Source organism: Scaptodrosophila lebanonensis, unplaced genomic scaffold (genome assembly GCF_003285725.1).
Source record: "Scaptodrosophila lebanonensis strain 11010-0011.00,11010-0021.00 unplaced genomic scaffold, SlebRS2 tig00000092-arrow-pilon, whole genome shotgun sequence".
NCBI lineage: Eukaryota > Metazoa > Arthropoda > Insecta > Diptera > Drosophilidae > Scaptodrosophila > Scaptodrosophila lebanonensis.
Window position 1 is genome coordinate 602,971 of NW_022060566.1, and position 27,219 is coordinate 630,189.

At 41.2% G+C, this 27,219-nt stretch overlaps 3 protein-coding genes across 5 annotated transcripts in view; 1 reads left to right on the forward strand and 2 right to left on the reverse strand.

Annotated features, from left to right (window-relative positions):
• Nucleotides 1–10,383: 10,383 nt before the first annotated feature.
• LOC115627356 (transcription factor jun-D-like) lies at nucleotides 10,384–10,856 on the reverse strand. Its single transcript, XM_030523005.1, has 2 exons — nucleotides 10,785–10,856; nucleotides 10,384–10,724 (listed from the first exon to the last, which is right to left on the reverse strand). Exons 1-2 carry the CDS (start codon nucleotides 10,828–10,830, stop codon nucleotides 10,384–10,386), a joined length of 387 nt encoding a protein of 128 aa, XP_030378865.1. The 5' UTR covers nucleotides 10,831–10,856.
• Nucleotides 10,857–11,539: 683 nt separating this feature from the next.
• On the forward strand, nucleotides 11,540–12,043 carry LOC115627346 (uncharacterized protein CG13380-like). Its single transcript, XM_030522993.1, has 2 exons — nucleotides 11,540–11,651; nucleotides 11,715–12,043. The coding sequence occupies exons 1-2, from the start codon at nucleotides 11,633–11,635 to the stop codon at nucleotides 11,978–11,980; spliced, it is 285 nt and encodes a 94-aa protein (XP_030378853.1). The 5' UTR covers nucleotides 11,540–11,632; the 3' UTR covers nucleotides 11,981–12,043.
• A 3,752-nt stretch (nucleotides 12,044–15,795) lies between these two features.
• LOC115627081 overlaps nucleotides 15,796–27,219 on the reverse strand; it is a 159,042-nt gene continuing 147,618 nt past the window's right edge. For all 3 annotated transcript variants that reach the window (XM_030522632.1, XM_030522630.1, XM_030522631.1), the window contains 2 exons: nucleotides 20,067–20,334; nucleotides 15,796–19,496 (listed from right to left, as the gene is read on the reverse strand). In XM_030522632.1, coding sequence (XP_030378492.1) covers nucleotides 18,031–19,496; nucleotides 20,067–20,298 — 1,698 coding nt within the window. In that variant the 5' untranslated portion in view covers nucleotides 20,299–20,334 and the 3' untranslated portion in view covers nucleotides 15,796–18,030. The remainder of the gene's footprint in view (nucleotides 19,497–20,066; nucleotides 20,335–27,219) is intronic.

Here is a 27,219-nt window from a genome sequence, read left to right on the forward strand (position 1 = left end):
TCCATTTCACTTTAATTAAAAGAAGAAAGTGAGAGAAGAGCGTGAATAGAAAGACTGTGCAGAACTACGATATACCCTTGTAGACCTAATTTCTACCCAGTCTCAAACTTAGAATAAATGCTTAGCTGGGTTCCTATTATTCTTATCTTCAAAGAACAGAGCTTTTTAAGGCAATGGGGGGATGTTTCTTCCCAATTCCCTTTCACTTTAATTAAAAGAAGAGGAGCGACTGTGCAGAATTACGATATACCCTTGTAGACCTAATTTCTACCCAGTCTCAAGTTTGGAATAAATAATTAGCTGGGTTCCTACTGCTTAATCTTATCTTCAAAGAACCTACCTTTGTAAAGAAGTGGGGGGATGTTTCTTCCCAATTCCCTTTCACTTCAATTAAAAGAAGAGAAAGTGAGAGAAGAGCGTGAATAGAAAGATTGTGCAGAACTACGATATACACTTGTAGACCTAATTTCTACCCAGTCTCAAGTTTGGAATAAATGGTTAGCTGGGTTCCTACTGCTTAATCTTATCTTCAAAGAACCTAGCTTTGTAAAGAAGTGGGGGGATGTTTCTTCCCAATTCCCTTTCACTTCAATTAAAAGAAGAGAAAGTGAGAGAAGAGCGTGAATAGAAAGATTGTGCAGAACTACGATATACACTTGTAGACCTAATTTCTACCCAGTCTCAAGTTTGGAATAAATGGTTAGCTGGGTTCCTACTGCTTAATCTTATCTTCAAAGAACCTAGCTTTGTAAAGAAGTGGGGGGATGTTTCTTCCCAATTCCCTTTCACTTCAATTAAAAGAAGAGAAAGTGAGAGAAGAGCGTGAATAGAAAGATTGTGCAGAACTACGATATACACTTGTAGACCTAATTTCTACCCAGTCTCAAGTTTGGAATAAATGCTTAGCTGTGTTCCTACTGCTTAATCTTATCTTTAAAGAACCTAGCTTTGTAAAGAAGTGGGGGGGGGATGTTTCTTCACAATTCCCTTTCACTTTAATTAAAAGAAGAAAGTGAGAGAAGAGCGTGAATAGAAAGACTGTGCAGAACTACGATATACCCTTGTAAACCTAATTTCTACCCAGTCTCAAGTTTGGAATAAATGCTTAGCTAGGTTCCTATTATTCTTATCTTTAAAGAACCGAGCTTTATAAAGCAATGGGGGGATGTTTCTTTCCAATTCCCTTTCACTTCAATTAAAAGAAGAGTGAGTGAGAGTGTAAACTTAATTTCTACCCAGTCTCAAGTTTGGAATAAATGGTTAGCTGTGTTCCTACTACTTAATCTTATCTTTAAAGAACCTAGCTTTGTAAAGAAGTGGGGGGATATTTCTTCATAATTCCCTTTCACTTTAATTAAAAGAAGAGGAGCGACTGTGCAGAATTACGATATACCCTTGTAAACCTAATTTCTACCCAGTCTCAAGTTTGGAATAAATGGTTAGCTGTATTCCTACTGCTTAATCTTATCTTTTAAGAACCTAGCTTTGTAAAGAAGTGGGGGGATGTTTCTTTTTTCGCCGTAAAAATGAAAGAATCTATGTACAACTGAATCAAGTCCGGTTATGTTTAAGACTAGATTAGTTCTTCTGGTGCAGTTCCCGATCTTCGCAAAATTCCAGTAGCTTGGAGCAGTGGGCTTGGTCATCGATGAGGTCTAATCCTCTTAACAATTCAATTGCCTTCGCACCAATGTTCAGCCAACTCGGAATATTTGTCACATGCCTCGGACTTCAGTAGGCGATGGTGTGGAGGGGGGTGGGGGTGCGGGTGTGTGCCCACGGGTTTGTGTGCGTTTGTCATGATTGTCATTGTGGTCAATGCAGACCCATACACAATTTAAACTTTGCATTCTTTGCTCCCTTTGTAGTCGCTCCAATGATAGTCCAGCAGAAACAAAAACAGGAACAGCAGCAGCAACAGCAGGAGCTCCCAAAAGTGTGGCGAGACTCTGGCATGAAAGGCAGTGAATACTTTTGTTTATCCCACAATATCGTGGCACATTTATCGGGACGGTGCACCATTTTGGAGCAAAGAGTGCAGCACAACAGAACCAACAGAATCGTATTATATTGATTGGCCCACTGAACTTAATAGTATATTCTCCCAACTTTAAGGGTATTGTTCAGCTTTAAAGAAGATAGTTGTTTGAGTTTGTGAATAGTTCTTATTCATGATTCCCACAATATGGCTCGACTAACTCATTTAGGCTAGAATCTCTTTGCAGTGAATTCCTTTTGAATAGACGTGTCCTCTGAAGTAGTCGCGAAAAGTAAATTAAAGTAATAAAGTGGAATAGAAATTGGAGAGCCACAATGTAATGGCTAGGTTGCTTGAAGGTCCGACATAAAACTTTATTTGTCTCTCATTGATTTTACTTGAGCGGCTAATATTGTTAATCTCCAAGTTAGATTTGACTGGAAGCTGAGCCCAAATCTATGTGATCCTGCTCGCTACTACCGTAACTATAGTCTCGAACATCCAGCCGCAGCAATGCATTTGCCCTCTTAAAGGCTATATTATTAACAGCTTAAAGGTAGGACATATCTCTGGTTCCAATAGCACCAGCTGGAAAATGCAGGAAAAGTATTTCGAATAAAGGGGAACAAAGGAATCAACCCAAAAAAAACATTAATAATGGCAAAATAATAGAATCGGAATTGATCAAATCAAATAATTATTAAGAAAAAAATAAGCAAGCAAAAAGAAGACAAATAGTAGAAAAAAAGAAGTGAAGTCCAATATTACACCTCTTTATAGCCTACCAACGATCTTCTTTCAGCATATTTTCAGAACCCCAAAGTTTCTTACGATATCTTAGTCGTCTGCTAATTACGTACCACAATGTGTAATAAAAATGATCAAATGATTCATGATGACACAAAATGTAGTTGTACTATAAACTAATCACATTTTTTTAGACCACTCTTTTCAATTTAACGTTGGGACTTCGTATTGCTTTAGGTGTTATTTGTAGATTGTAAAATGTACTACATCTATTGATAAGAATAATAAGAGTGATTTAGGCTAAGCAAAGGGAAATTCAATCAACTTCAAATAATTCTTGAAGCACGTTCTATATTCAAATTGTGTACCACGGTTAGTTTTCTGTACGAAATGTCCACCAAAGTAGCGCACAAGTAGCCAAAAAAATGAACAAACTCATCCTTTCTCGGGCTCAAGAGAATCTGTATATCTGTAATCTATTTGGTTATTCTAGCTCTTATACTTTCTGAGATCCTTGCGTTCATACAGACTATATCGACTCGGCTTGTCATGCTGATCAAGAATATATATACTTTGTGGGGTCTGCCAAGCCTCCTTCTGCGTGTTCCATGTACGCTCGCACAAAACTAATATACCCTTGTACCCTTTGGGTGCAGGGTTTAAAAACGTTAGTTCATGTATTCAAAATTTCAGTTCAATAACAGTTTTTTCACTGTTGTGTGTGTTTTTTTTCCCCCAATTGTGGCGTGTTTTTAGATTAATTAATTCAATCATTTTAGATTAAACCTAACAAGTATAACTGTATTTTTTAATGGAGAGCAATTAACCAAAGTGTGTAATTAATTAATTAAGTGTAATTAACTAAAACTTCTTGCCCCAATTTGTCCCGTTTCGAAAAAATCGCATTTATTGCAGCGAAACCGTGCACGGAGAAATTGTTGACTTTGGAGCAGCAACAAAGACTCAGAAAACACATTCAAGCAGTATACTTGTATATTGCAGAAAATTGAAGTAAAAATCTTCGATGAATATTATTCTATGTTGATATCGGAAAAAGTAAAGACCTACGCCAATTATATTAAAAAGCACATTCCAAGTTGTAATGAAACTCTATAGAAATTCAAAAAAACACACGAATTGTTTTGCTTTCAACATGATTGTCGAAGTTGATGGATATGTATATACCTATAATATTATAGCATTACTATTATAATTGAAAACAAAACAATAGCAAAGTTTAAAACACTGAAAATGCTCACAGTACTCGTATGGGAAGTAGGAGTGGGCGTGGTCTAATCCACCCAAATTATTTTCTATTAATTTCTAATAGTCTCAATATCCTGTTGTGTTTATGCCAAAAAAAAGTGAAGAAAAACCACTGTGCAGTCTTCGTAAATAGTATAAATAAATAAATAGTTTGCCGCAAATTCACATTTAATATTTATTTTGGATTATTTATAGAGCTTGCAAAGACTGTCTATTGAAAGAATAGCTATGGGCCTACAGGAACCACAGTTACTAGGTGCGGTTCGTTCGATCCTATAGCAACTATATACGAGTTCTCGTACAATAACAAACTTGAGCTGCGTATGGATAATCGGGTTTGGCGCAAAAGCTATCGACGGACTGAGAAAAGAATGCTCCTAAGAGGCAGGGAGTGCTACTAAACGGACGCAGGTGAGTAATATTTTTTAAGAAATTGTTGCACACCCTACCTGCTCGTATCGTTCAACTTTTCGCTATCATTTGAAACTCTTTTCTTTTGTTGCTTGCCATTTTGCCCATTTCTTCATTGAATTTTTACTGTGTTTTGTGGTTTCCTTTTGGAGAACCTCACCCTAAACCCCCCACCCCCCATCTCCCAGCCCCTTCAGCATACCCATGCAGCATTGTGCCTGTGCGGCTTTTATGTGCCTTCCACTCGCTGCTTATACATAATTCTTTTATCTTGGCCGCACTGCTTGCCGATGTTGCCGGTCCCACTCCCATTCCCACTCCCATTCCCATTCCCACTCCCATTCCCACTGCCATCCTGCTTCCATCCTGTGCACCATTGTGCGCCTTGTAGTCTTTGGTATTGATGGCTTGTTTACATAGCGCTCCCACTGTCCCACTGTCGCGTCGCGTCGCGTCGCGAATCTCCCAGGCCATTTGTCCATAATTGACTAATCGACAGCAGCGACAGAGCAGCGCATGGCCCAGGGACTGGCTCTGAGTGGAGTGTGGAATGTGTGTCTCCGTCTCTGTCTGTGTGTGTGTGTGTGTGTGTGCAAAAAGGAGCAACAAAAAAGTGTTAAGTGCAAAAGTGTGTCAGAAGCAGGCAGAGCCTTAAATGGAAAGTGTGGCGGCCAGCTTTAAACTCTTGGCCACTGGCCGGCGGGAGACGAATGTAAAATTTGAGATGCCAGAACGAATTGAATTAGCGGGAATTCCGATCTCAATTAAGCGTATAATTTTCATTGTGTGTGTTTGTGAGTGTGTGTGTGTGTGTGTGTGCTGCTTTAAGCTTGACACACAACCCACATCGGGCAGTTCCGGGAGCTAGGTACGTATGTGGCAGCCAAATGAGGCACAAATATTTGCATTATGCGTGTGTGTGTGTAGGCCGGGCAGGCAAACTACACACACTTATATTTAGGAGTGTGTGTATGTGTGTGTGTGTGTGAAACTGTGTGCGGTTAATTAGATTGCGGGCAATAATATTGTATGTCGGCCAACCGAGCGACTCCGAATCAACTCGACTCGACTCGACGACTCCATGGCGAAGGACTGGCCAATGCGTGTTAACCGACATATGCATGCACATTGGCTCATACATGGCTAAAATCTACACACACACACACACACACACTCACACGCCTGGGCATATGTCTACACTTACACGTAATTAGCATTTCCTGTTTGGCTTGTCGGTTACGACACACACACACACACACACACACTCAAACAAATGGCCGACACACTCGCATAATTACGCGCTGCCTGGCAATGGCAGCCAAAAACCAAGCATGTGCGTGTAATTGTGCGCGTCTGTGTGTGTGTGTGTGTGTGTGTGTGTGTGTGTGTGTTTCTGGTTTGTAATATGCATGTGTGGCTACATAGCTGATCACAATTATGGCCAACAGCGTGTTATTGCTGCGCCCACTCTCCAGTAACCAGTTATTGTTGCTACTATATTTCTCATTCTGACCCGATTGGGCTCGCCTTTTTCTCTCTTGTTTTTTTCTTGCCATGCCAGCAAACTGTAAATGAATGTTTAAACAGCTGCCGAATTGCATGTTAAATGCATGATCTAATATACTTACTATATATAAGTACTATATGTACACACACATATGTGATAAATCGGTACATATTTACGAAGCACATTTGTGTGTTCACGCACAGATAAGGTATGGCATTGGAGTGCCCCAAAGTTGTGAATGCCTTTAGATCGCTACCCCTTTAATTTACAAGTATCTGTATGCAACAATTCATTTTATAATATAAAGTATATTGGATATAACCGGCAAGGGAGGCCGCTCCGATGTGCCCCTTCTACAAGTATTGTGTGGACGTGTTCAACCCTTCGAATCTGTAATCGATTTTGAATGCAAATTCCAAGATATCGTTTCGAATTAGACAAGATTTAGCAGGTAAATAGAAATAAATATAAACCTAAAGCACTTTCATATGTAAATGACATTCAATAGAAATACCGAAGGCTCAGAAAATTATTCATGTTTCGGCCATTATTGTGATAACACCGAATAGAGCCGTAACTAATAATCAAGGAATGGCAACAATTGCGAGCAAAATTCTTAGATAGACAGACCTATGTTGGTAGCTTCTTCTTGGTACAATTCTTAAAAAACGATACAGAATTGTTAAAGTAATTATTATAATATAATTGGATAAACAAATGGCTTTTTGCTTTTGAACATTTTCTTGCTTATATTTTAAAGCCGACCCCGACCCGTTCATATATCTCTTGAACAAGTGTAATTTGTTAACTTTTGGAGCTTCGTTCGAATATATTATTATACTTATACCGTAATTTATACAACAATGTAGGTCCGATTTGTGTTTTGAAATTTATAATTGAAAATGCATTAATCCTGTCATCAAGAATCAAAAATGTGGTTGGGAATTTTGGCAAATACTTTTCATCATCTGCATTTGCTGGAAAGACATGTGGTAATAATTTGTCATATTCTCCGATCTTCGAGTCCACCTCAGCATGATAAGTTTATTCATATTCATGGACATGAGTTCATGAATTCAGTAAGCAATTGCGATATCAGACTGATGTTTCCAATTCGAGCAGACAATATTTTGTTATGCTTTGGACAAAGAATGAAAAAACACTGACACACATACTATACATATTGTTATGAACGTAAACAGTTAACAAATTAGGCAACTTGGATAGTCCGAATACAATAATTCAATTATTTATTACTATGCTAGTTAAATAACATATCATTTGCTTCATTATGGGTTTTTAAATGGGAGAAAAAGCTAGACATCGCATTATCATCATAGCTTCATCATCTTTAGCTCGCCGTGATCAACTCATTATTAACAGTTCATTCCATTTTGTGCTCTTCATAGTCATCTTTAGCATCATCATCATCATCATTTCATTTTAGTTACGTTATAATTTCTCCTTATCATCTTTTGTTCCTCATTATCGTTATGCTATATTAGATTACCGTTAAGTGATCCATTTGTTTTCATTGTCTTTAGTTCATCTTCAACACACCATCAGAATCCGTCCATCAGCATAAGTCCATTGATTAAAGTGTACAAATTGTTAGCAAAATGTTGTAAGTATTTAGATTACTAATAGTTTCTTAAAATATATTCAAGGTATGGTTATGAATATATCTAAATACGTACATATAAATAAATGAATATCCCAGAGCTGCCTTTGTATATGGAGATGAAATACTAAAGACAGTGAAATGCTTAGAAATGATTTGTTAATGCACAAATAACTTAGTCGCAATTATCTGTTCCGACAGTCGACGATAGTTATCAGTGAATGGACAGTACGTTGCAGTTTTCTCTACCACTAGCCATCCATTTCTGCCATATGTATATCCATAGCTGTCATACTGTTCTCTCTTTAAGTTAATTGCACTTGAAGATTACTCTATTCATGACGTATCAGGAACTGTAGAAAGCTACCCCAGACTTGTATTAGTCTGCAACTTCAGTGCCTCAATACGGAAGACTGTTACAATCCGGTTACTCCGAGAAGAAGCGAAGGAGAAAGCTAATGGTTACATCATCAGTTCCCAGACTTCGCTAAGAATCAGTGATTAAAAGCCTTAGCGTCAAACCGGATTTGGTAGCTCCTCCAGTGTCCTCTTAGCCACTGGACAATGATCCAATGCATGTGAAAAGGCGATTTCGGTTAATACTTGTATACAGACAATTAAATGCCGGCACGTATTCGCACTTTTGTCTTCCTGCAGGGCGGCAGGAGTCCGCGCTTTTACGGTTTGCCATAATTTATGCGGCCAGCCTTAGTTCGCTCGTTGTGCAACGTCAAGTTGACCAACCGCGGATTAAATGTGGTTTTAGTTTTTAATGCCCAAAAGCTGAAAGCCACTGCCATGGCTAACAAAAAAAACAAAAGCAGGAAAAAAAACAGGTGCCCTCCACCTCCCCCTCTCGCACATGCCGTGAAAAATAATTGCACATTTTAATTTCGCAATCTTTTTAAGCCATGCGCTTAATTTTTGGATTTATTCATATGCATTTAAAATATAAATATGCACGTAACTATGTATGTATAAAATATATGCATTTGCATACATGCATACTATGTGTGTCTACTAGTATATGTACGAGTGTGTGTGTGCGAGAGCGGTTTTTATGTACAGTGCAACCTCTCTTGGCCGGACACTCCACACCGTCGACGGTCGACCAACTCTGGTCCGGCCAAGGGGAGTGGCCGGTGAAGAGGAAACGTAGACACGCAGACGATTAAAATATATTCACTTTATTATGAAAGTACTTACATATAACAATCAAAAATAAAAATGAAGATTGGTTATACATCTACACTGACAACATACAGTAATATTACGAACCTTATTCTAAGTTTTTCCCTTAAAAACTCATTTTTAAGTAAAGGCGCGCCAGTGAGAACAGATTTATTTATTTGTTTGTTTATTAATTCCTAGTACGACAAGAAGATTTCTTATAAATTAATGTACAGGTCACAAAGTATGCAATTTTCTTAGATAACATTAAAGTGATTTTTATAACCTACTAAACCTATTTTTTATAAGATTAATATTAATACATAAACTTAAGGTTTTTCCTTTCCGATTTCTTCTTTTGCTCTTATCGTTATCATTAAATTAGTACAAAAGTGATGGCTAATGCCTAATGTACATGTAAATGTATAGGTTTAGTGCCTTTTGATTTTTTCGTTAGTTATACTCTTGAAAGTGTGCTTCAACTCTAGTTCTAAAATGCTGATTATTTTTAAGTTATGTGGTAGCTCGTTCCACAGACGAACAGCAAAGATGAAAAGTGCTTTTCTGAACTGGATAACCTATATCTTTCGCAAACTATATCATTGGTTCTTCTTGATGAACTAAATGAGATTTTGTTATACAAAAAATTCGGTTCTTTACGATTAATGGTTCTATGCAGGAAAATTAGAGTCATAAGTTTTATCCATGAGTGAAGGGTCAGGTTAAAAATGTTGTTAGCGTATGTCGTTATAGATTCTCTTCCTTTAATGTCATAGACATATCGCGCAATGCTATTGAAGGCGACTTTTAATTTATTCTGGCTTGCGGCATGGCAGTTTCCGAATAATTCAACCCCATAAAATAATGAGGGTATCAGGTATGACTTTGCATAAGGAGCTTGAGTTGCCTGAGAGGAAATTCTGCGTCAAAGAGAGCTGCCTTAGTGCACTATAAGTTCTTCCTACTGCATTATTAACGTGATTATGCCAGGATAGTCTCATTGAGGGTTATCCCTAAATTATTTGCCTTCTTTACGTAATCGATATGCTCATTGCTGAGTTTCAATTTCTCTAGATTGAGTGGCTTAATTTTCTTTTTATATAATACCAGGCATTTCGATTTTTTCGGATTCAACTGTAGACCTTTAATGCAAAACTGAGAATTTAATTGTGAAATAATTAAATATCACTAAAAATCTTGTAGAACGAAATAACAGGAATATCAAAAATATGGATGATGAAACTTAATGAAGACTCCCACTACAGTTATTTTGCATGCATTTGAAACGTCCATTACGTGCATCCAAAACGTGCGCGTCCGGCCCAGAGAGGTTTTCTTTCAAATTTGTTGTGTCCAGCCAAGAGAGACCTTAGGTCGAATCTCACGAAAAGAGTGTCCGCACAAGAGAGTCGAACTTGCTCTAAAAAGTAGACCAAAGCGAATGTTCTAGAGAAATTGTCCGTCTAAGAGGTGTCCGTTAGGGCAGTTTTCACTGTATCGGCGGCAAAAGCTGCAACGCACTTTTAATTAGTTTGCATTTTTAGGTGCTGGTAGCTGCGCAAAAAATGTTTTAATTTTCATAATTCATTATTCATAAGACGGGTTGGCGTCTCTTGTTGTTGTTGTTGTTGTTTAACGGACGTTTCAATTGCTGCTTGCGTCGATTGAATGCTAAGCATTAAATCACTCTTCCATCGGTTCATCGGAGGCGACACCACCGCTTTGAACGCCTTCACCGCCGTCGCCGTCGCCACCTCCACCACCACCACCACCACCACCACTGGCAACAGCTGAGGTAGAGGTAGCGGCAACAGATCCTCCAGCAGGTGTGGCTGCCTTTCTGCCCAGCCTATCCATTTTCTTCACCAGCCCATCCATCAAAGCCTCCATCGTATTCTCCTCAGGAATGGCGGGCAGACGTTTGCGCAACTCCTGCCCCGAGTCCTTGCGAGTCTTAAAAATAAAATTGCTGGGAGGCCGGTGTTGACGCGGATACACGGCCATGCGCCAGTATTTGGGCGGATCTGTGCGATATTAATATCAGCCGATACGCCTAGAGCCTAGATGCCTAATGTGTTACTTACTTTTCGATCGCAATCGCGAAATACCGAAAGGTTCCGGATGATTCATGGTTGGGTTGTAAAAATTTGTCGAAATGAAGAAAACTGTAAAAATTTCCCTCACGTCTAGAGAAAAACTATATCCAGTGCTGGTTAACGTTGTCAATAATTAGGGCAGTTATGTGTAGCTTGCTTGGGTTACAGTCACGTTTCTCATTTGTCTAACAGTCGCTACAGTTCCGTTTTTAGGGACTATTATTTAGAAGGTTACCTTCCTAAATGAAAGCATGCAATAAATGTGATCTAATGGAAATGCCGCCAAATAACGCATCTCCATTTAGAAGAAAAGATGACAATAAAGAAATTTAAGACTCATATATAAAAGGTCCAGTTAGACCAGCAACTGTGAACCCAGAGAATCTATGGCAGGAAAGCCCAAGGTCTTCAGTAGTTATAGTACCTGGCTATTCATTGATTCTTATTGGAGAAAGAGCTCCCAACTGCCAGGACCTACACTATTATTTTTTTAGCGTTACCATCAGCATACAATTTTCATTGAATATGTTTTATTCGGATTCCTCATCGTCCGTTCTGTGTGTTTAGTAACAAATCTTTATTTAGAAATGCTGCACTAGATAATATTTCGATTGCCCTTCACGTGTCTCGCTTTCAATTAGCGAAATGTTTTGTTCCAATTCGAGCATTTCAAGCGAAGCAGGCGTTGCTTTTTGGGAAGCTCTGTCCAAAACTGTTAACTAGCACTACAGAGCCTGTGGCAGCTTGTCACTAACCAGAAAAATTTCAGTCGACAAGTAACGACGAAAATTATAATTCGGGAGCGACACCAAAACCAGGCTAAAGACGAGAAGAAAATGTCCAAGCGCGGCAGACGTAATACAAAATCGGTTGCAGTTAATGCAGTAAATGTTTCTAAAATATCCGTTTTCCCAACAGCACGCAATCGCTTGGTACCCCTACCCGAATCCGATCCCGAACCAGTGGGCCTTGAATGCATTTGCCAGCGCCAGTACAGATCGTACCAATGCACAAAATGTGGAAAACATTTCCATGGACGTCTTGCCGAGATATGCAAGAGCCATTCATCCGTGTCCTACCTAATGGACTTCCGCTGCTGTCCGTACTGCGCGGCAGACACCGTGTTTATAACACAGTCCGATCTCAGCAAGGAAGCAATTCTCAAACGTAATGCTATCAATTAATTGATGACCCAGTTCCGAAACCAATAATCGACAAATAAACAGCGTATTTTCAATGCAATGGCATTAAGTGGCAATTATAACTATTTGAATTGGGATTGTTGATATTCTCTCCTAAGAGAATTCTTAGCTAAGCTACTTGTATTTTACGGGGCCTGCATGGCAATCGATATGTAATGACAAATAAGGTTCACCTATATTTTGGAGAGTCGACGTTTTGCCAGCGTTTTGTTGATTAGCCTTTCGTGGACGCTCAAAGCATGTCAAGGAGTGAGAGCAACTGTCTTATTTGCAGAGACCAGTTTTTTGGCCAATGGCTATGTGAAAGAATCTGCGATCCGAGGGGCTGCCTACCCTTCTATTAATCAGGAGCGTGCGCGACAGCTTTCTACGGCCAGAACAGTGAGGCAGTTGGTCGGGCAGGAACGGCGAAGCTTATTGGGCTCTTCAGCTCGCTCGATATGGCATTCAAAGCGGTGCCAGTTCAATAGGAATGTGCCACTTAATTGGCACGGACTGGTGCATTATACAAGTAATCAGAGCCGAATTTGGATTTGAGCTCGAGTCCACTGGAAACTGAATAAGCTACATACTTTTCTTCCCCCACTCATTCACGCTCGGATAAGCCCCAACCCTTTTACACTTGAACGGATGCAACAACTTGGCGTCGGTGTCTGCTTACAGCTCGGCCGACTTGGCAGGACGTGAGAGGCAAAACTTCCAAGAATGTAAACAACAAAGCATTTATTTTCGAGCATAAATGAATCCACTTACGCAGGAACACGCCGGCCAGCCAGGACACACGGGACGCACAGGACACAAAACAACAGTTGGCATACCTTGAGCCACTGCCGCTGCACACGAACTTCTTGCGCCAGGAAGTGGCGGAAGGAATGGAGCTAACGAAAACTGCCATGGCGAGGCATTGTCGAAAGGGGTTTGGCAGGACGGCAGAGGCACTGGCACGGGCAGGGGCAGGGTGTGGTTTTTTTTTGGGGGGGAGTGCTCTAGAGCAGCACATGACGGCGACGGCGCGACTGCCAAAGAAATTTGTATAAACGCAACTTAAGTGAGCATTAAAGACGCTTCACTACGCTTTGGCGCAGCCTGTAGATGCCCGAGAAGCTGGCGACGAGGGCCCGGCATCGGTGCGTTGTCCTTGGAGTCCTTGTTGTGCTTGACACTGGCGCTTAAGTTGGTTAATAAACATTACCAACGCCACAAAAACCATTTACGCTAACTATTAAAATTCCTCAGCATTTAAGTTGCCTTGTTTCACGATTATGTTCAGTTACGAGTACCCGTACAAGTATATGGAGCACTCGCACGCACATCATGTGGAGGTTACTGGAGACAGGATACTGGAGTCTGAAGTCTGGCATCTGGCGTCTGCGACTGGGACTGCCTTAGACTTACTCCTTTGCGTGTGCGTTTGCGTGTGCGTGCCAGTCATTAAGCGAAATCTTATTGGCCATTCATGGGTAAAGAGTTTAGGACTGGCTCTGGCGTTTTCATTAATTCTTATACTACTCTTCATTACACACATGCTTACTCCTTTGTTTGCATACAGACTCGAAGGACATAAACGGCGAAATGTCTAATAAGGATGCCTGACTCAGAAAAGGTGGTCCAATGTAGAATAAGCTGCTCACCATCTGTGGCCCCTGCTGAACGCTTGTATTGATTAATCACTCTAAAGCGATATCATCGCCAGTAGTACGCGCTATACTATATATCAAGCATTCGAAATGAATTGAAATTGGAGCTGGAGCTGGAGAGGTCGAGCTCAAAAAGGCATGTTTATTTGTCGGTTATTGGTTTCGGAACTGGGTTATCAATTAATTGATAGCATTACGTTTGAGAATTGCTTCCTTGCTGAGATCGGACTGTGTTATAAACACGGTGTCTGCCGCGCAGTACGGACAGCAGCGGAAGTCCATTAGGTAGGACACGGATGAATGGCTCTTGCATATCTCGGCAAGACGTCCATGGAAATGTTTTCCACATTTTGTGCATTGGTACGATCTGTACTGGCGCTGGCAAATGCATTCAAGGCCCACTGGTTCGGGATCGGATTCGGGTAGGGTTACCAAGCGATTGCGTGCTGTTGGAAAAACGGATATTTTAGAAACATTTACTGCATTAACTGCAACCGATTTTGTATTACGTCTGCCGCGCTTGGACATTTTCTTTTCGTCTTTAGCCAGATTTTGCCAAAATATGTCTCTCCCGAAGTTCAATTCTCGACTGAAGTTTGTCGACAACTAAAATGTTTGATTAGTGAGGCAGTACAGCGCTTTGGCAGTGTTATAAACTATCAGAACCTATCACAGAAAAGGGGAGCCTTTTTTCGGTAAATCTTTAGATAGGCTTTGGGAATTGAACTTCTTATGGTACGAGTAGTATTGGACTTATTATTATTCGAATGGGATATCTTCTAACTCGCCTCATTAATCTGTATATCTTCATTGCAACTATATGTAAGTTCTTTATAATAATGTGCATGGAGTACATCCTATATATTAAAATTTCTGAATAGCTGATTGAATGTCGCCCAGTTGCCATTAGGCGCCCAATGGCAATCACATTGTGTACTCTACTCTATTATATTATCCGTATTACGTAATAGATAGATATGAAAAAGTACTAGTAAGATACCTTAAGAATTTGTTTAGTATTTTGTTTTGATGAAGTTTAGTACGAGCATTTTACAACACTAGTTAAAAAGCTACTGTACATTTGGCACAAATAAAGCAACTTGTAAAGCAATTTCTATCGTAATTATGACTGTCTAAGAGTTTACAGCCAATGTATAATGTCTTCAATAATCAATAATGATAACCAATAATGGTTTTAATTGTACGCATAGCTCAGTGTAAATGGCAGGAACAGCAATACGTGCCCGGCAAAAAGTATTCGAGTGACCTACATATGTATGTATGTATGTATGTATTTGTGATCCGCGGATCTGATCTGTTCTTATAGGCGCGTGCAGAAGGCAATATTGAAATTAAATTGACACTTTTAATTATTAAACAAGAAAGGAATGCTATAGTCGAGCAGGCTCAAGTCTTAAATACCCTGTACCTCCCACCAAAAAGGAAAAAATGAAAAAAAATTGTTTAGTTTTAAAAAATTATATCACTTAAATGAAATACAAATTATTCAATACGATAGTGGAGGCATGTTCATGTACAGTTTCAACAGCATACATTTACATCAGAATCGTGTCTCTGCGTGTCTATATGCGTGTATGTATGCAGCACAAAGGTGAACCAAAGCAGCAACAACAACAACAGCTGCGGGCAGAGCTACGGGCAGAGCATGGGCAGCGATTTTATCAGAATAAAAAAGTAAACTTGACCTGCCTAGGGCTCAGGGGAACCTGGATGCCAAGTTTGGTAATTCTAGCTCTTGTACCTTCTGAGATCCTTGCGCTCATACAGACGGACAGGCGGACGGACAGACGGACATGGCTTAATCGACTTGTCTTGTCATCCAGATCAATAATATATGTATGTACTTGTATATACTTTGTGGGGTCTGCCACGCCTTCTTCTGTGTGTTACATACATTCGCACAAAACTAATGTAGCCTCTTACCCTTTGGGTAAATTATTTATGAAATAATAAATAAGCCAGTTGCAGTTGCGGCTTGATATAAAATGGATTATTAAATATTTGAGTCAATTATTGAATCGCTTTTTGCTGTGCAGATAAGTTGAGTGTAGACTAGAAAGGAATGCTACCCGTTTTGGGTGTAGGGTACAAAAACTTACGTGTATCCGAGATGCCATGAAAATGAAAACACACAATTGCTTACAATATTGTTTTAATTTTATTTTTCAATCACTTGCTTTCATATCAATTGTTATTAGCTACGCAAAAAAAAGTGTTGTTGTTTTCAATATCATTATCGTCTAACATTAATACATAGGGTATACATATATACTATGTGTAGATATATGCGTATGTAGCTCTATGTGTCTAGTACATAATTTAAGTGTGTGTTTGTGTGTTTATGTGTGTGTGTGTATGTGTGTGTGTGTGTGTGTGTGCACATTCATGCACTACCCATATACAAATCAACGCTTATGCAAAATGTACAAAACCCATTTGCTTCAACAATTCGACGACTACACTGCTAGGTGAACAAAAACTGAATACCATCTTGGATAATGATACGTATAAGTAGGATTGTAGGAAAGAAGCTGCAACTTACGAATACATAATAGGACAGCTGTAATGTCTATGTACATTAAATATATAGTATATATACTAACAAGTGGGCACAGGGGCCCTCTGAGCGCCCCCCGCCAATCAAGATAATACGAGTAAGTAGCGCAAATCAAAGGCATGTGTTTTTCTGTTCTGTTCTGTTCTATTCCGTTCGCTTAAAACGTATAGGATAGATAAAAAAAAAACAAAAAATATACAAAAAAAGAAAAAAAAATTAACTTAGGAGAAAACTAATTTTAGATATAATTGAGCAGCTTGCTTTACAGAGCTAGTTAGATACAATTGCTTGAGTATACAAATACTTATGTATAGCCTAGTATGCCTTTCCTATTCGTGGCTAGAATGTTCCACTACTGCCACTTGCTTTCAAATTCTTGTGTCATTTGTATTTATATTTATTTATTTTCAACAATTTCTCTATTTACAATTTATTATTAGTTGGCTTCGTTTACATCGAGTTCCGATTTGCCTCTGCGTCTCTTTTACGATTGAACGGTTGCTTAGCATTTAATGATATTTGTTTCGTTTCTTTTCGTTTTCTTTTTTTTTTTAGGCAAATTTTGTTCGTTAACTAATTCATATAAATGTTAGTTATTAAGTTAATTTATTATAATGCTTTTTACAAAGAAGTTCTCACTTGTTTGCTTGTTTGTTTGTTTGTTTGTTTGTTGGTATTGTTAGCAACATTTTTTCAGTATAAATTTGAATGATCATTAGCTTGTTGGGGAATTTGTTCAAATTCGTTTTTAAAATGTACTTCACGAGCATTGCATGTGTTCTGCAATCGCAATCGCAATTGCAATTAGTTATTAATAAACATCATCAGTCTTGAACTTAGTTTAGGGTTTCTTTTTTGTTTTTTTCCTTTCAGTTTTAACTTGCTTGTGACATATTTTGTGTGTGTATGTGTGTCTGGGTGTTTAGCCATAGATATACCTACACACATACTCGCATAGTATACTATACTTTATATATATATCATTGAGACAGTTTTTGTCAGACGCGCTATAGTCATATAGCTAATGGCTTAAGATTCTAAATATGTACTCGTATATAACCTATGCACATACTCGTATGTTTATATATACTTGTATGTATATATTTCAGATAGTTTCCGCTCTCCATTCATCATCCATCGTTAGCTGACTCCGAAGTGCTTGATCGAGATGATGGGGACAGCCGGGACAATTGGGGGTTCGACGCTCTAAAACCCTACCACTTACAACTACAATTTAAGTTGAAGGCACAATTTTAATAGTGTGTTTGCTTCTCCTATGCTATGTAAATACATATGCCCACAACTAAGTACATATGTGTGTGTGTGTGTGTGTGGTTGTGTGGTTGTGTGTGTGCTTGTAGTTATATACTAGGCTCATCTATATAACTATGCATATATAGATTTATATGTATCGTGCATATTTTCGATGCGTACAAAAATAAAAATAAAACATTTGATAATGTACTCGTACTCGTAAGTGAGTTGTAAAAAAAGGTTGGTTATATGCGAAAGAGACTGAACGAATCGAAATACCCTTCCTAGTATAATACAGAATAATAATGGAGCTCGAATATGAAGCTTAGCTACAAATGGGACGGGCCGGGCCGGGCCGGGCTGGGCTGGGCTGGGACGCGACGGGACGGGTGTATTCGGTTGTGAAGTGGATCTGGAGAGGTCTGCCACTAAACGAAAAACTCCTCATTGCCCGAGGCAGCGCTCAGTCCGCCGCCCGTGTCCACATACTGTGCATCGAGGCTGCTGCTACTGCTGCTAATGCTGCTCCCTTGCAGCCAGGGCCACCAGCCCAGGAGTGGAAATCACCGTTCCGTCGAGTGGGTCGTAGCGCCACTGCCGCCGAGGCCGCTGCTGCTGCCACCGAAGCCGGCCGAGCCGGTGCGTCGAAAGAAGCCCAACGTGTCCAGCGTTTTGATTGTACGGCGAATTAGCTCGTCCTTGTATTTCCAAATGGTCTTGTCCTCCACCGAGTTCTCGCGATACTCCTCGCAGCTCTTCTTCAGCGTCTTCACGCAGTCGGCGCGATAGTGCTGGAGCTGGGCGTCGGGCGTGTCCACCGGATAGGATTTGCAGACTCCGCCCAGACAGGAGAGCGGAAAATGATTGTGCAGCGTGAGGACGCGTTCCGGATCGTGAAAGCACTTCACATACTGATTGGGCTTCGTGTAGTTCTTGGCTCGATGCACATGCTGCAGCATATGCATGTATTTGGGGATGTCCTTGTGCCAGCCGTGCTCGTGCTGCTGATCGTCCAGGAAGTAGACATTCCGGAAATTGTAGCTGTGGAAACCGTCCGGCTTTATCTTGAGCGACTCCGGCCGCACCTTGTCCATCAGCTCGGACCAGAGCACCGTGTTGCCTTTGGGCATGATTACCTCGTCGATGTCGAGCAGGGCGATGTAATTGTACAGATAAAGATTCTTGTAGAGGCAGTCATTGTAGGGTATCACCTCGTTCTGACGCTTGTGGTTCGTCTTCTTGGTTAGGTAGAGATGCTGGAAGCCGGGCACATTCGGCTGCCCTCCCGGCAGCGTCAACGGTATGACCTGCACCTTGCCCTCCTGCTCGTAGTGATTGAGCACCTTGGTGATGTTGGGGTGCACCTGCAGGTTGTAGAAATAGATTTTGTCCGCCCCCAGTATGTTCAACATTTCGATCCATTCAATTAGACGCACACTCAGGTCGTCGTAGAGGAAGTCCAGACCCTTGACACAGACGGCGAAGCCCTTCTTCTGGTCATCGGGCGGTCTATTGTAGATCACCCGCAAATTATTTGTGGCTGTGTCGCACTCCTTCTCCACCATGGACACGGAGCTGGGCACCACGCCATGGAAGGGTTTCGGTATCTGGCAGGCTATTAGGTACGGCTGGTAGATGCCCTGCTTGTAGTTGCCCCATTTGTTGTACCAGATGTACTTGTACTCGAACGTTTTCACAATGAACGGCTCCTTCTGGCCATCGAACCAGAACTGACAGTAGGTCTTCACTTTGGGCTCGATGCGATCGATCATGCCCAGGATGCGCACCGTAGGACCCAGCAGCGAGGTGCGTCTGATGTCGTAGTAGGCACCGAATAGCTGGAATGTGCCGTTCGTGGTGCGCAACGTCTGCCAATAGATGTTGTTGAACTCCAGCTCGAATATCGACGGATATTTGGCGCAAGTCGATGACTTCTGTTGCAGAAAGTTCTTGTTCTTGCTCCAGTAGGCGATGGGCAGCGAAGGAATGCGCGATTCGACGTCCCGCACCAACTGATCGTCGTCCATGGCTGGAATTAAAATAAGAGTGTGGTGTATGGTTATTGCTTCTAATAGGATCTGTGCTCATTGGCTACACCACAAGGAGTTGGTTTCCTGTACAGTCATGGAAAGTGTGCCTCGTTCGGTGTCTCCTTTTAGCCCGTCCACGAGAGGTAACTAAGTTCGGTCATAAAATTCTGCTCTGTCCCACAGTATGAACCCTCCCATCTCGGAGACAGGACTAACTAGAAACACAAAAACTTGCAAGAATGTCCCGCTAATAATTATGAAGAACAGGAAACTGAGCTCGGACATAAAATTCTGCTCACTGTCCCACAGAATGTACCCTTCGATCTCGGAGGCAGGACTAACTAGTGACACAAAAACATTCAAGAATGTCCCCCTCATAATTATGCTTTTGAAGTACGTTTTGAATCTATCATATGTTCGTCTTTCTCAATCTTCACTGAATAATCGATTAACAGTTATATACATGTACATTTATCCTAATTTCATTTCAAGCTAATACCTTAAAGGAACCGAATCAATTGCCTCTTTTAGTCAGAAAAATGATAAGTGTGGAGCTCTTGAACCCTTACCTGTGCGATTGTCCACAAGTATTTCGGATGGATCGAAGTGATCTGTGGTAGTTGATGTGGTTTCCGCATAGCGCAGTATGTCCTTCTGCAACAATATGCGTCCATTTAGGGGCACTTGTTGATATTCCTGGGGCACCAGGTTGGTGCCGTGCATCTTAAACAAGCCAATTATCACAAAAGACCACACACATAATGAGAATAGAATCTTCAGAATGACTTTTGAGTGCGCCATTTTGTGTGTCTGCAAGTTTCCAAGTTGCTTACTAAACTGAAAGAAGATAGGATAAAAATAAGAAGAGGTTAGTTGACGTTCTAGGGAAAAATCCATTCATGCTTTTAGTGGCGCATTGAAAATTTAAAGCTATGAAAAAATGGGCTTGCTTTATTGATGGCCAACGGACACAGCTCTCCATGCTTGGCCCTAATAAAATCAAGTCATTCATTTTTAATATGGCGGCCAGCCGCGCGTCCATTTCCGTTTCCTGCAAAATGTTCAACTTGAAAATTGCGTGTAATATTTCTCACAGCCCACAGACAGGCCCAGGCATACGGGCTGGCATGCAACCACCATGCAGGACGGGCAAACTGATGGGAAACCAACAACGCGCCTGTCTAATGGAAAGCAATCTAAAAATGCGCACAGACATTGAACATTTTGAGGACAGAGTGCCGACCGAGACTGTCTCACAATGGGACAGAAAGGACCCTCCTACTTCCTACTTCCGATTGATTATAGTTTTTCCTTTCATCGCTGTATTTATGGCAGTCCTCTCAACAATGTTAATGGGCAGCATTTATGCGATTATTATTTCTGTTATCGCCGACTGAATTGTACTTAAGTCGCACGCAACTGAGGACACACCATGCACAAAGCATGATGTATAAGGTGTTTGCTAAGCATCTAAGATGAGTTCACAATTAAATAAGTTCTAGGGCTTCACATTTGTTATTATACCCTATACCCAAAGGGCAAAAGGGTATACTAGTTACAGCTTGCAGTTAGTGATCAACGATCAACGAAATCGATCGGGTTTGTTGACACAACATTTGGTGACCCCGTGCTACGCATTGAAAAGACAAGTTATACGGAACTGTACAAATAGTTGGATCATTTATTTTCATCACACTAGTTTTAAAAAGGGGAATACTTGAATCCAGATAGTTAATAGACAGAGATACATTGTTGTATCAGTTAAGTACACTGCCTATAAAAGACAATAAAGTGCACTTGCAGCCCATTGTATGTGGTGCACATTTCACTTGCTAGCTCTGGGGTTGGGCACTGGTCATTTTTATTTCTACCACTACTCTGGGGACCTCCTTCTACTCGTATCTTTGCTCACTGCTTCTGGTCCTGCTTCTGCTTCTGCTTCGGCTTCTGAATCTGCATCTGGTGCTTCTGTTGGCCTCCTGTCCCCCCACCCACCAACACCACTTTTTGTTCTTGTGCCTGTCTACGCTTTGACACGACACTTCAGGCGACAATCTGTTTGTCTATCTGCGCTTTGTATCTTGGCAACGTGCGCCTTGTGCGTGCGGGCGGCGTCATGTCTGGCGGCGGCCTCTAATATTTATGACATTGCAAACTGCACCTGCACCTCAGCCTCCTGCCAGCCCCATTCACCCACTTCAACCCCACATGAACCACCACCCACTTGGTCGCTTGCTGGCCAGGCACGCATCAGGCTGACCTGCTCTGGGCGATTCCCTGACTGCAACAAAAGGCAATGCCATTCGCCATTCGCCACTCCACGCTTTTCAGTTCGCACTATATGTATGGGGCATACTTGTATGTACGAGTATATGCTTGGACATGAATATATGCACATATAGCATGTCTGTGCGTGAACGAGTATAGCTCTATTTTGTCTACAAATTGCTCAATGCACGTCGAGATGCGCAGCAAGTGGCAACAACGTTGACCATTGGAATTTGTCATTTGCTTGAAATGCACGGCGGAGAGTCGCAGAGGGGCCAGATGTTGGGGTAGAGGGGGGAGTTGCTGTGCAGCCAGACACTTTAAAGTGCGTTCGACCAGTTTCAATTGTCAGGCGGCAGACAGACAGACAGAGAGACTGACATACAGACAGACAGACAGACAGACAGACAGGCTCTTTCCATTGCTCGGCATCGAGCAAATTGCATGTCCAGTTCATTTTCTTTGCAATCGCTCGCCAGACACTCAACGCCATGATGAAGATTGTGATAATATAGCCCGAGGCATATTAAAATTACGGATACTCTGCAGCATTTCCTTTGCGTATATCAGAATTGGAATTATTCCCATCATCTGATAGTGACTGTGATGCTTCGCTTCGTTGCAGAGTTTTTAAAGTGGTTTGTGTTTAGACTTTATTTCAAATCGCTATGCACTCAAGCGTTTAAGGAAAAGTCCATGTACACGTATCTGTCGACTTGAAGTTCGACTTAAAAGGCACTTGGAACGATTGCAACATTTTTTTTTTCCTTAATAGAAAATTGAAATTCAAATGAATGATCTGTGCATAGCAGTCGATATCAGTTTTTAAAGAAATATTTGCACACATTTTTGTTGAATTCATTTCGCACCAAAGTATAGCTTGTATTATTTAGAATGTTTCGACAAATATTGTTTAAGAGCTGGCGACTAATCAGGATTAATACATCAATTTAAAAGTGAGCTGAAAGTTATTGTATATCAGTGAAAAATGAAGTCAAATCTATTTGTAGTTCGTGTAAAAATTGATTGTCAGCCGGCCAGCAATGGATTTAGTTAAGTCTATCTGATCTGACAAGTTTAACTTTATTGCGAGCTGTCAGAACCTATCATATATGTTCAGCATTGCCACAAACTTTGCGGGCAAGTCCTGGCGATTCGGTTTGTGTAGCGCATTTGGCAAGTTTGTGTCCAAAGTCCTGCAAAGCCCTTTTACTAAACGCTTTGTTAGTCGTGCGCAACAAAAGGCAACTAAGCTCTCTCATACTCGTACATGCACAAAGCTCCAGACAGTTCTTACACCTGAGACATTATAACGTACAAGTCCGAGTACGAGTCCGAGTCCGAATTTGTCCGTCCGTCCGTCCATCTGTCCGTCTGTCTGTTTGTTCGTTCGTTCGGTCGTTTGGCTTTTCCGTACTACTACTGTCTGGCTGGCTGGCTGGCTGGACAATGTAGCTGAAATGGTTGTGTGGGTTTTTATGCGCATTTTTCTTGAGGCTTGGGTGGGATGTCGGACAGCAATGGCACCAGAAGCGGACGAAGGAGGAGCAGGAGGTGGACCAGCAAGGAGCAGGGGCAGGAGCAGGAGCAGCAGCTGCTCAAGTGCTGTATGTAATTGGCTGTATAAGTTGCTCGTCCCCCCGCACCTCCATCCCCATCTTGGTCCCATTTGAATGCAATTTTTACATAATCAGAAACTTTGTGTAACACATTTGCGCAGACAGAAATCAGGCAATGCCTGGCCAGAGTTGCCACCCACAGCTACACAGCTACACACCTACACACACACACACACGCACACATAGAAAGAGTTTATGTGTTTATGCTCAAGTGTTTTCATTTCATTTGCATTTTGCGCCGCCAAAAGTTTTCTACAAAATATTTTGCAACAAGCTTTCAACAATTTTCAAGCAACTGCCGCAAGTTCAGTGCAATGCTCGTGAAATATTTATGCCACAAACCTGGGTGAGTAATCACAATGACGAGGGCATACTGAGAGGTAGGGCCAGAGCCAGAGCCACGGCCAGGGGCAGGGGCAGGGGCAGGTGCAGGGCGATGGTAAACTTTAACCATGCATTGTTTGTCTGTTCTCTTAGCTTTGTACCAGTGTGCCAAGCATAAATCTCTTATGATTTGCACTCAACTCAACAGTTTTTATGATTATAATCAAAAATGTTTACTATATAAACATACATACACACATACCGATATACATATATATATATGCTCGTTCGTACTCGTGTATTCTGTAAGGCACAAACTCCTGTCTCTTATAGTCTTACGCACACATGTACATACATATTCTATGCATGTATGTGTACTTGTACGTAGAGTATGGTAGTATATAGTCCTTTGGGAAGCTGTTTGCTTTACTGCTCGCTTCATGATAAGTACTTGGGGCTCATGTCGCATACATAATATCGCCCATCAGATCTCTAAAGCCCCACCTTCTCAACGTTCGTCTCACTATTTAATCGCTTGTACAAAATAACAAAAACAACAATACTTGTATAGTATTCGGCGGAGCCAGTCAGAATCGCAGATGTGGGAGACCATTTGTTCAACGGATGGCATTAGCTTTCATTTAAAGGAACATCTAAGTTAAATAATAAATGAGGAGTCTATGGGAAATTGAAATTCGATTGACATAAACCCAAATCTGATAGACTGTAGCAGAGAATTGACGGTAAGAAATGTTCGATTTTGCAAAATTATCAGAAGGATTGCTATTTTTTCTTTTAAATATCGATATCATTGAACTTAATTCGTAGATAGCTTTGTAGTACAGCTCCCGAACAGAGTGCTTGAAATAAAGCTTCTATAGTCTGTAGCAAAGGACAGCCTAAGAACTAATGCATTATAATTATTCATTGTTAATTAACATACATAGGTATATCAATATTTATAAAAATAAAGCTCACTCAATTTATATAATCGCATCTATGTAGTATATAAGTTGTAAGCTATATGTATAATGGAATCGTGACTAGAACGAACATTTATGAAAATAAAGCTCTAGAATTATTTATGGTATAACAAATTTCTTCTTTCTTGTGAGTTCTATCGCTAATACATTTTAGATCTGTGCACCCTTTCTACAATTTAACAATAAAACGTAGTGCTGCGCCTAGTATAAATAGAATTGGGAAATTCGTACAATTTTGGAGACGTCTGCTGGAAATGGCTGGGAAGGTATACGAGAATATACAAGTATGTGTATAAGTCGGCCTTTGGCAGATCTTGGGAGTGGAAAGCGCGCTGAAGCCGAAATGGGACAGATTAGTTCACAGAAAGGGGGGGACAGCATAGGCATGCCTGATGTACTTCTAAGCCATTAACTTGCCAGAAAATCAACAACAACAGCAACAAGATCTGTGACCCCAATGGAATGATGTCGCCATCTATTTGCATGTCTATGGAGCTACATGCTTGGCTGGGACTTTCACGTATGCATGCGAGCTTGGCTTGGGCGTGCTTTAAGACACTTTGGATTCAGTTCTAAGCCGCATGCTCGGATCCGATCAGAGCGGCTCGGCAATTTGGGTCAATTGGCCATTAAAAATACGCGTTTCGGTTATGAGATTTTGGCCGGCCAACGAATTTGAGTGGCGCAGATGGTGGCGCAGATGGTGGCGCACTTGCCGGCGCTGTGTTTTTTGTAATTAATTTGCAAAGCAAAACAGGTTCGATCTATGCTGCTCGGCTGGCTACCGGGACCCAGAAGACAATGTGTGTCGCACCCAAAAAATAAAGCAACAAAAACAAAAAAAAAAACAGTAGACGGAAGAAATAAATAAATAAGTAATATAGCCAAAGCAAACCGAAACCGAAGCAAACAGCAAATGCGCGTCAAGCATTTGGAACACTTTGCTGAAAGCCATTTAAATGATGGATGCCCAGCTATTTGAAACGGGTAGCGGCAGTTGCTTACAAAATGGGTCAATGAGCGCATGACTTTTACATTTCGACTCCAGTCGAGTTGGAGAGGTAAGTGGAGAGGAGTGGAGAGGAGTGGAGAGGGGGGGGTCCGTGAAAAACAATCTAAATGAATTCCATACGAATTTCGATTAGCAGAGCTCTGCTTAAGAAGAGGCCGAATGTGAACATTGCCGGTTACTAAACAGCTGGCAGCGCAGTTGCTGCGTCCATTGATCTCATCACCAGATCCACATCGACGTCATCGTCGTCATCGTTACTTGGAAGCGTTCGGTTCATTGATCAGACATCGCCTAACGGAAATGTTTGTTGCGCACGCGCATTCGCACAAAAGTGGCCAGACAAGTTCAAAGCAAACACACACTCGTACCGCGTTGAATATGAAAATATAAATTAAAAGCGGGAAAGAGGCACAAGAGTGTGCGTGTGTGTGTATGTATCTGTGTGTGTGGCAGCCTAAAAGTCGTGCACAGGAAATGCGTGGCTAGCGACGGCAGGTTCTGCAGTTCTGCAGGTTTGAGAAACTTGCAACTTCTTAGAAATGCCTAGTCTGTTGCAGCCTGCCAATTGAAATGCCGCATACAAGTTCTCACAGTTGCCTCGCATAATTAGCAGTTCTTCACCCTTCCCCAGCCCCAGCCACAGCCCCCGCCACATCTCCCGCCCATGCCAATCCCAATCCCCATCGCGTATTTATAGAATTTTTGCCACACATATGTACATAGTAGTAGTTGTACATATATACAAATGCCACTCAACGCAACTGAAGGAGCAGCAGCTGCGTACGAGAGACACGGACAGGGAGAGAGGGAAGTGGGGGGGTTGGGGCTGACAGAGACATATAATCAAAGTTTATCATGCAACTGTGTGTGAGGGGGAAAACCCACCACAGACGATCGCAAAATGCGCATGAAAGGATGGATGGATGCATGGCTGACTAGCTGACTAGCTGGCTAGCTGACTGTATGGTGGGACGGTCAGATGGACAGTTGGATGGATGGATGGGAGACTGTTTATTTTAAGCCTGAGCCCGAAGGCTGCATGAGCTGTCAGCGACAGGGCCAGCCCTGACAATGACGGCCAATTGTAAGTGACAGAGCATGGCGCAGCATGGGGCTGTACTCGAGTACTCGCAAGTCCCTGCTCGCTCATTAAGCAGACAAACGCATATACTCTTACGTATCTACTAAATATATCAATAGCTACATACATGTGTATGCATATGGAAGAAAAATTATGAAGAATATGAGTTAAGGCATTCCCACGACTCTAGAGCCACTTGCTGTTGGTGCCATGTGTGATTTGCATTCTCAAAAAAAATTGCCTAGACAATATATTTAGATAAATAAGTACATTTCATCCCTATATCCCCAAGCGTCTAGATAAAGTTTCTTGATAAGCCCACAAAATGTCTATCTGAGAACATGCTTTGCATTAACTAAGCATATTTGTATTGTTGTTATTCAATTGATGAAAACAATTGGTTTGCAAATAAATGTGCATCAAATATCAAATTTT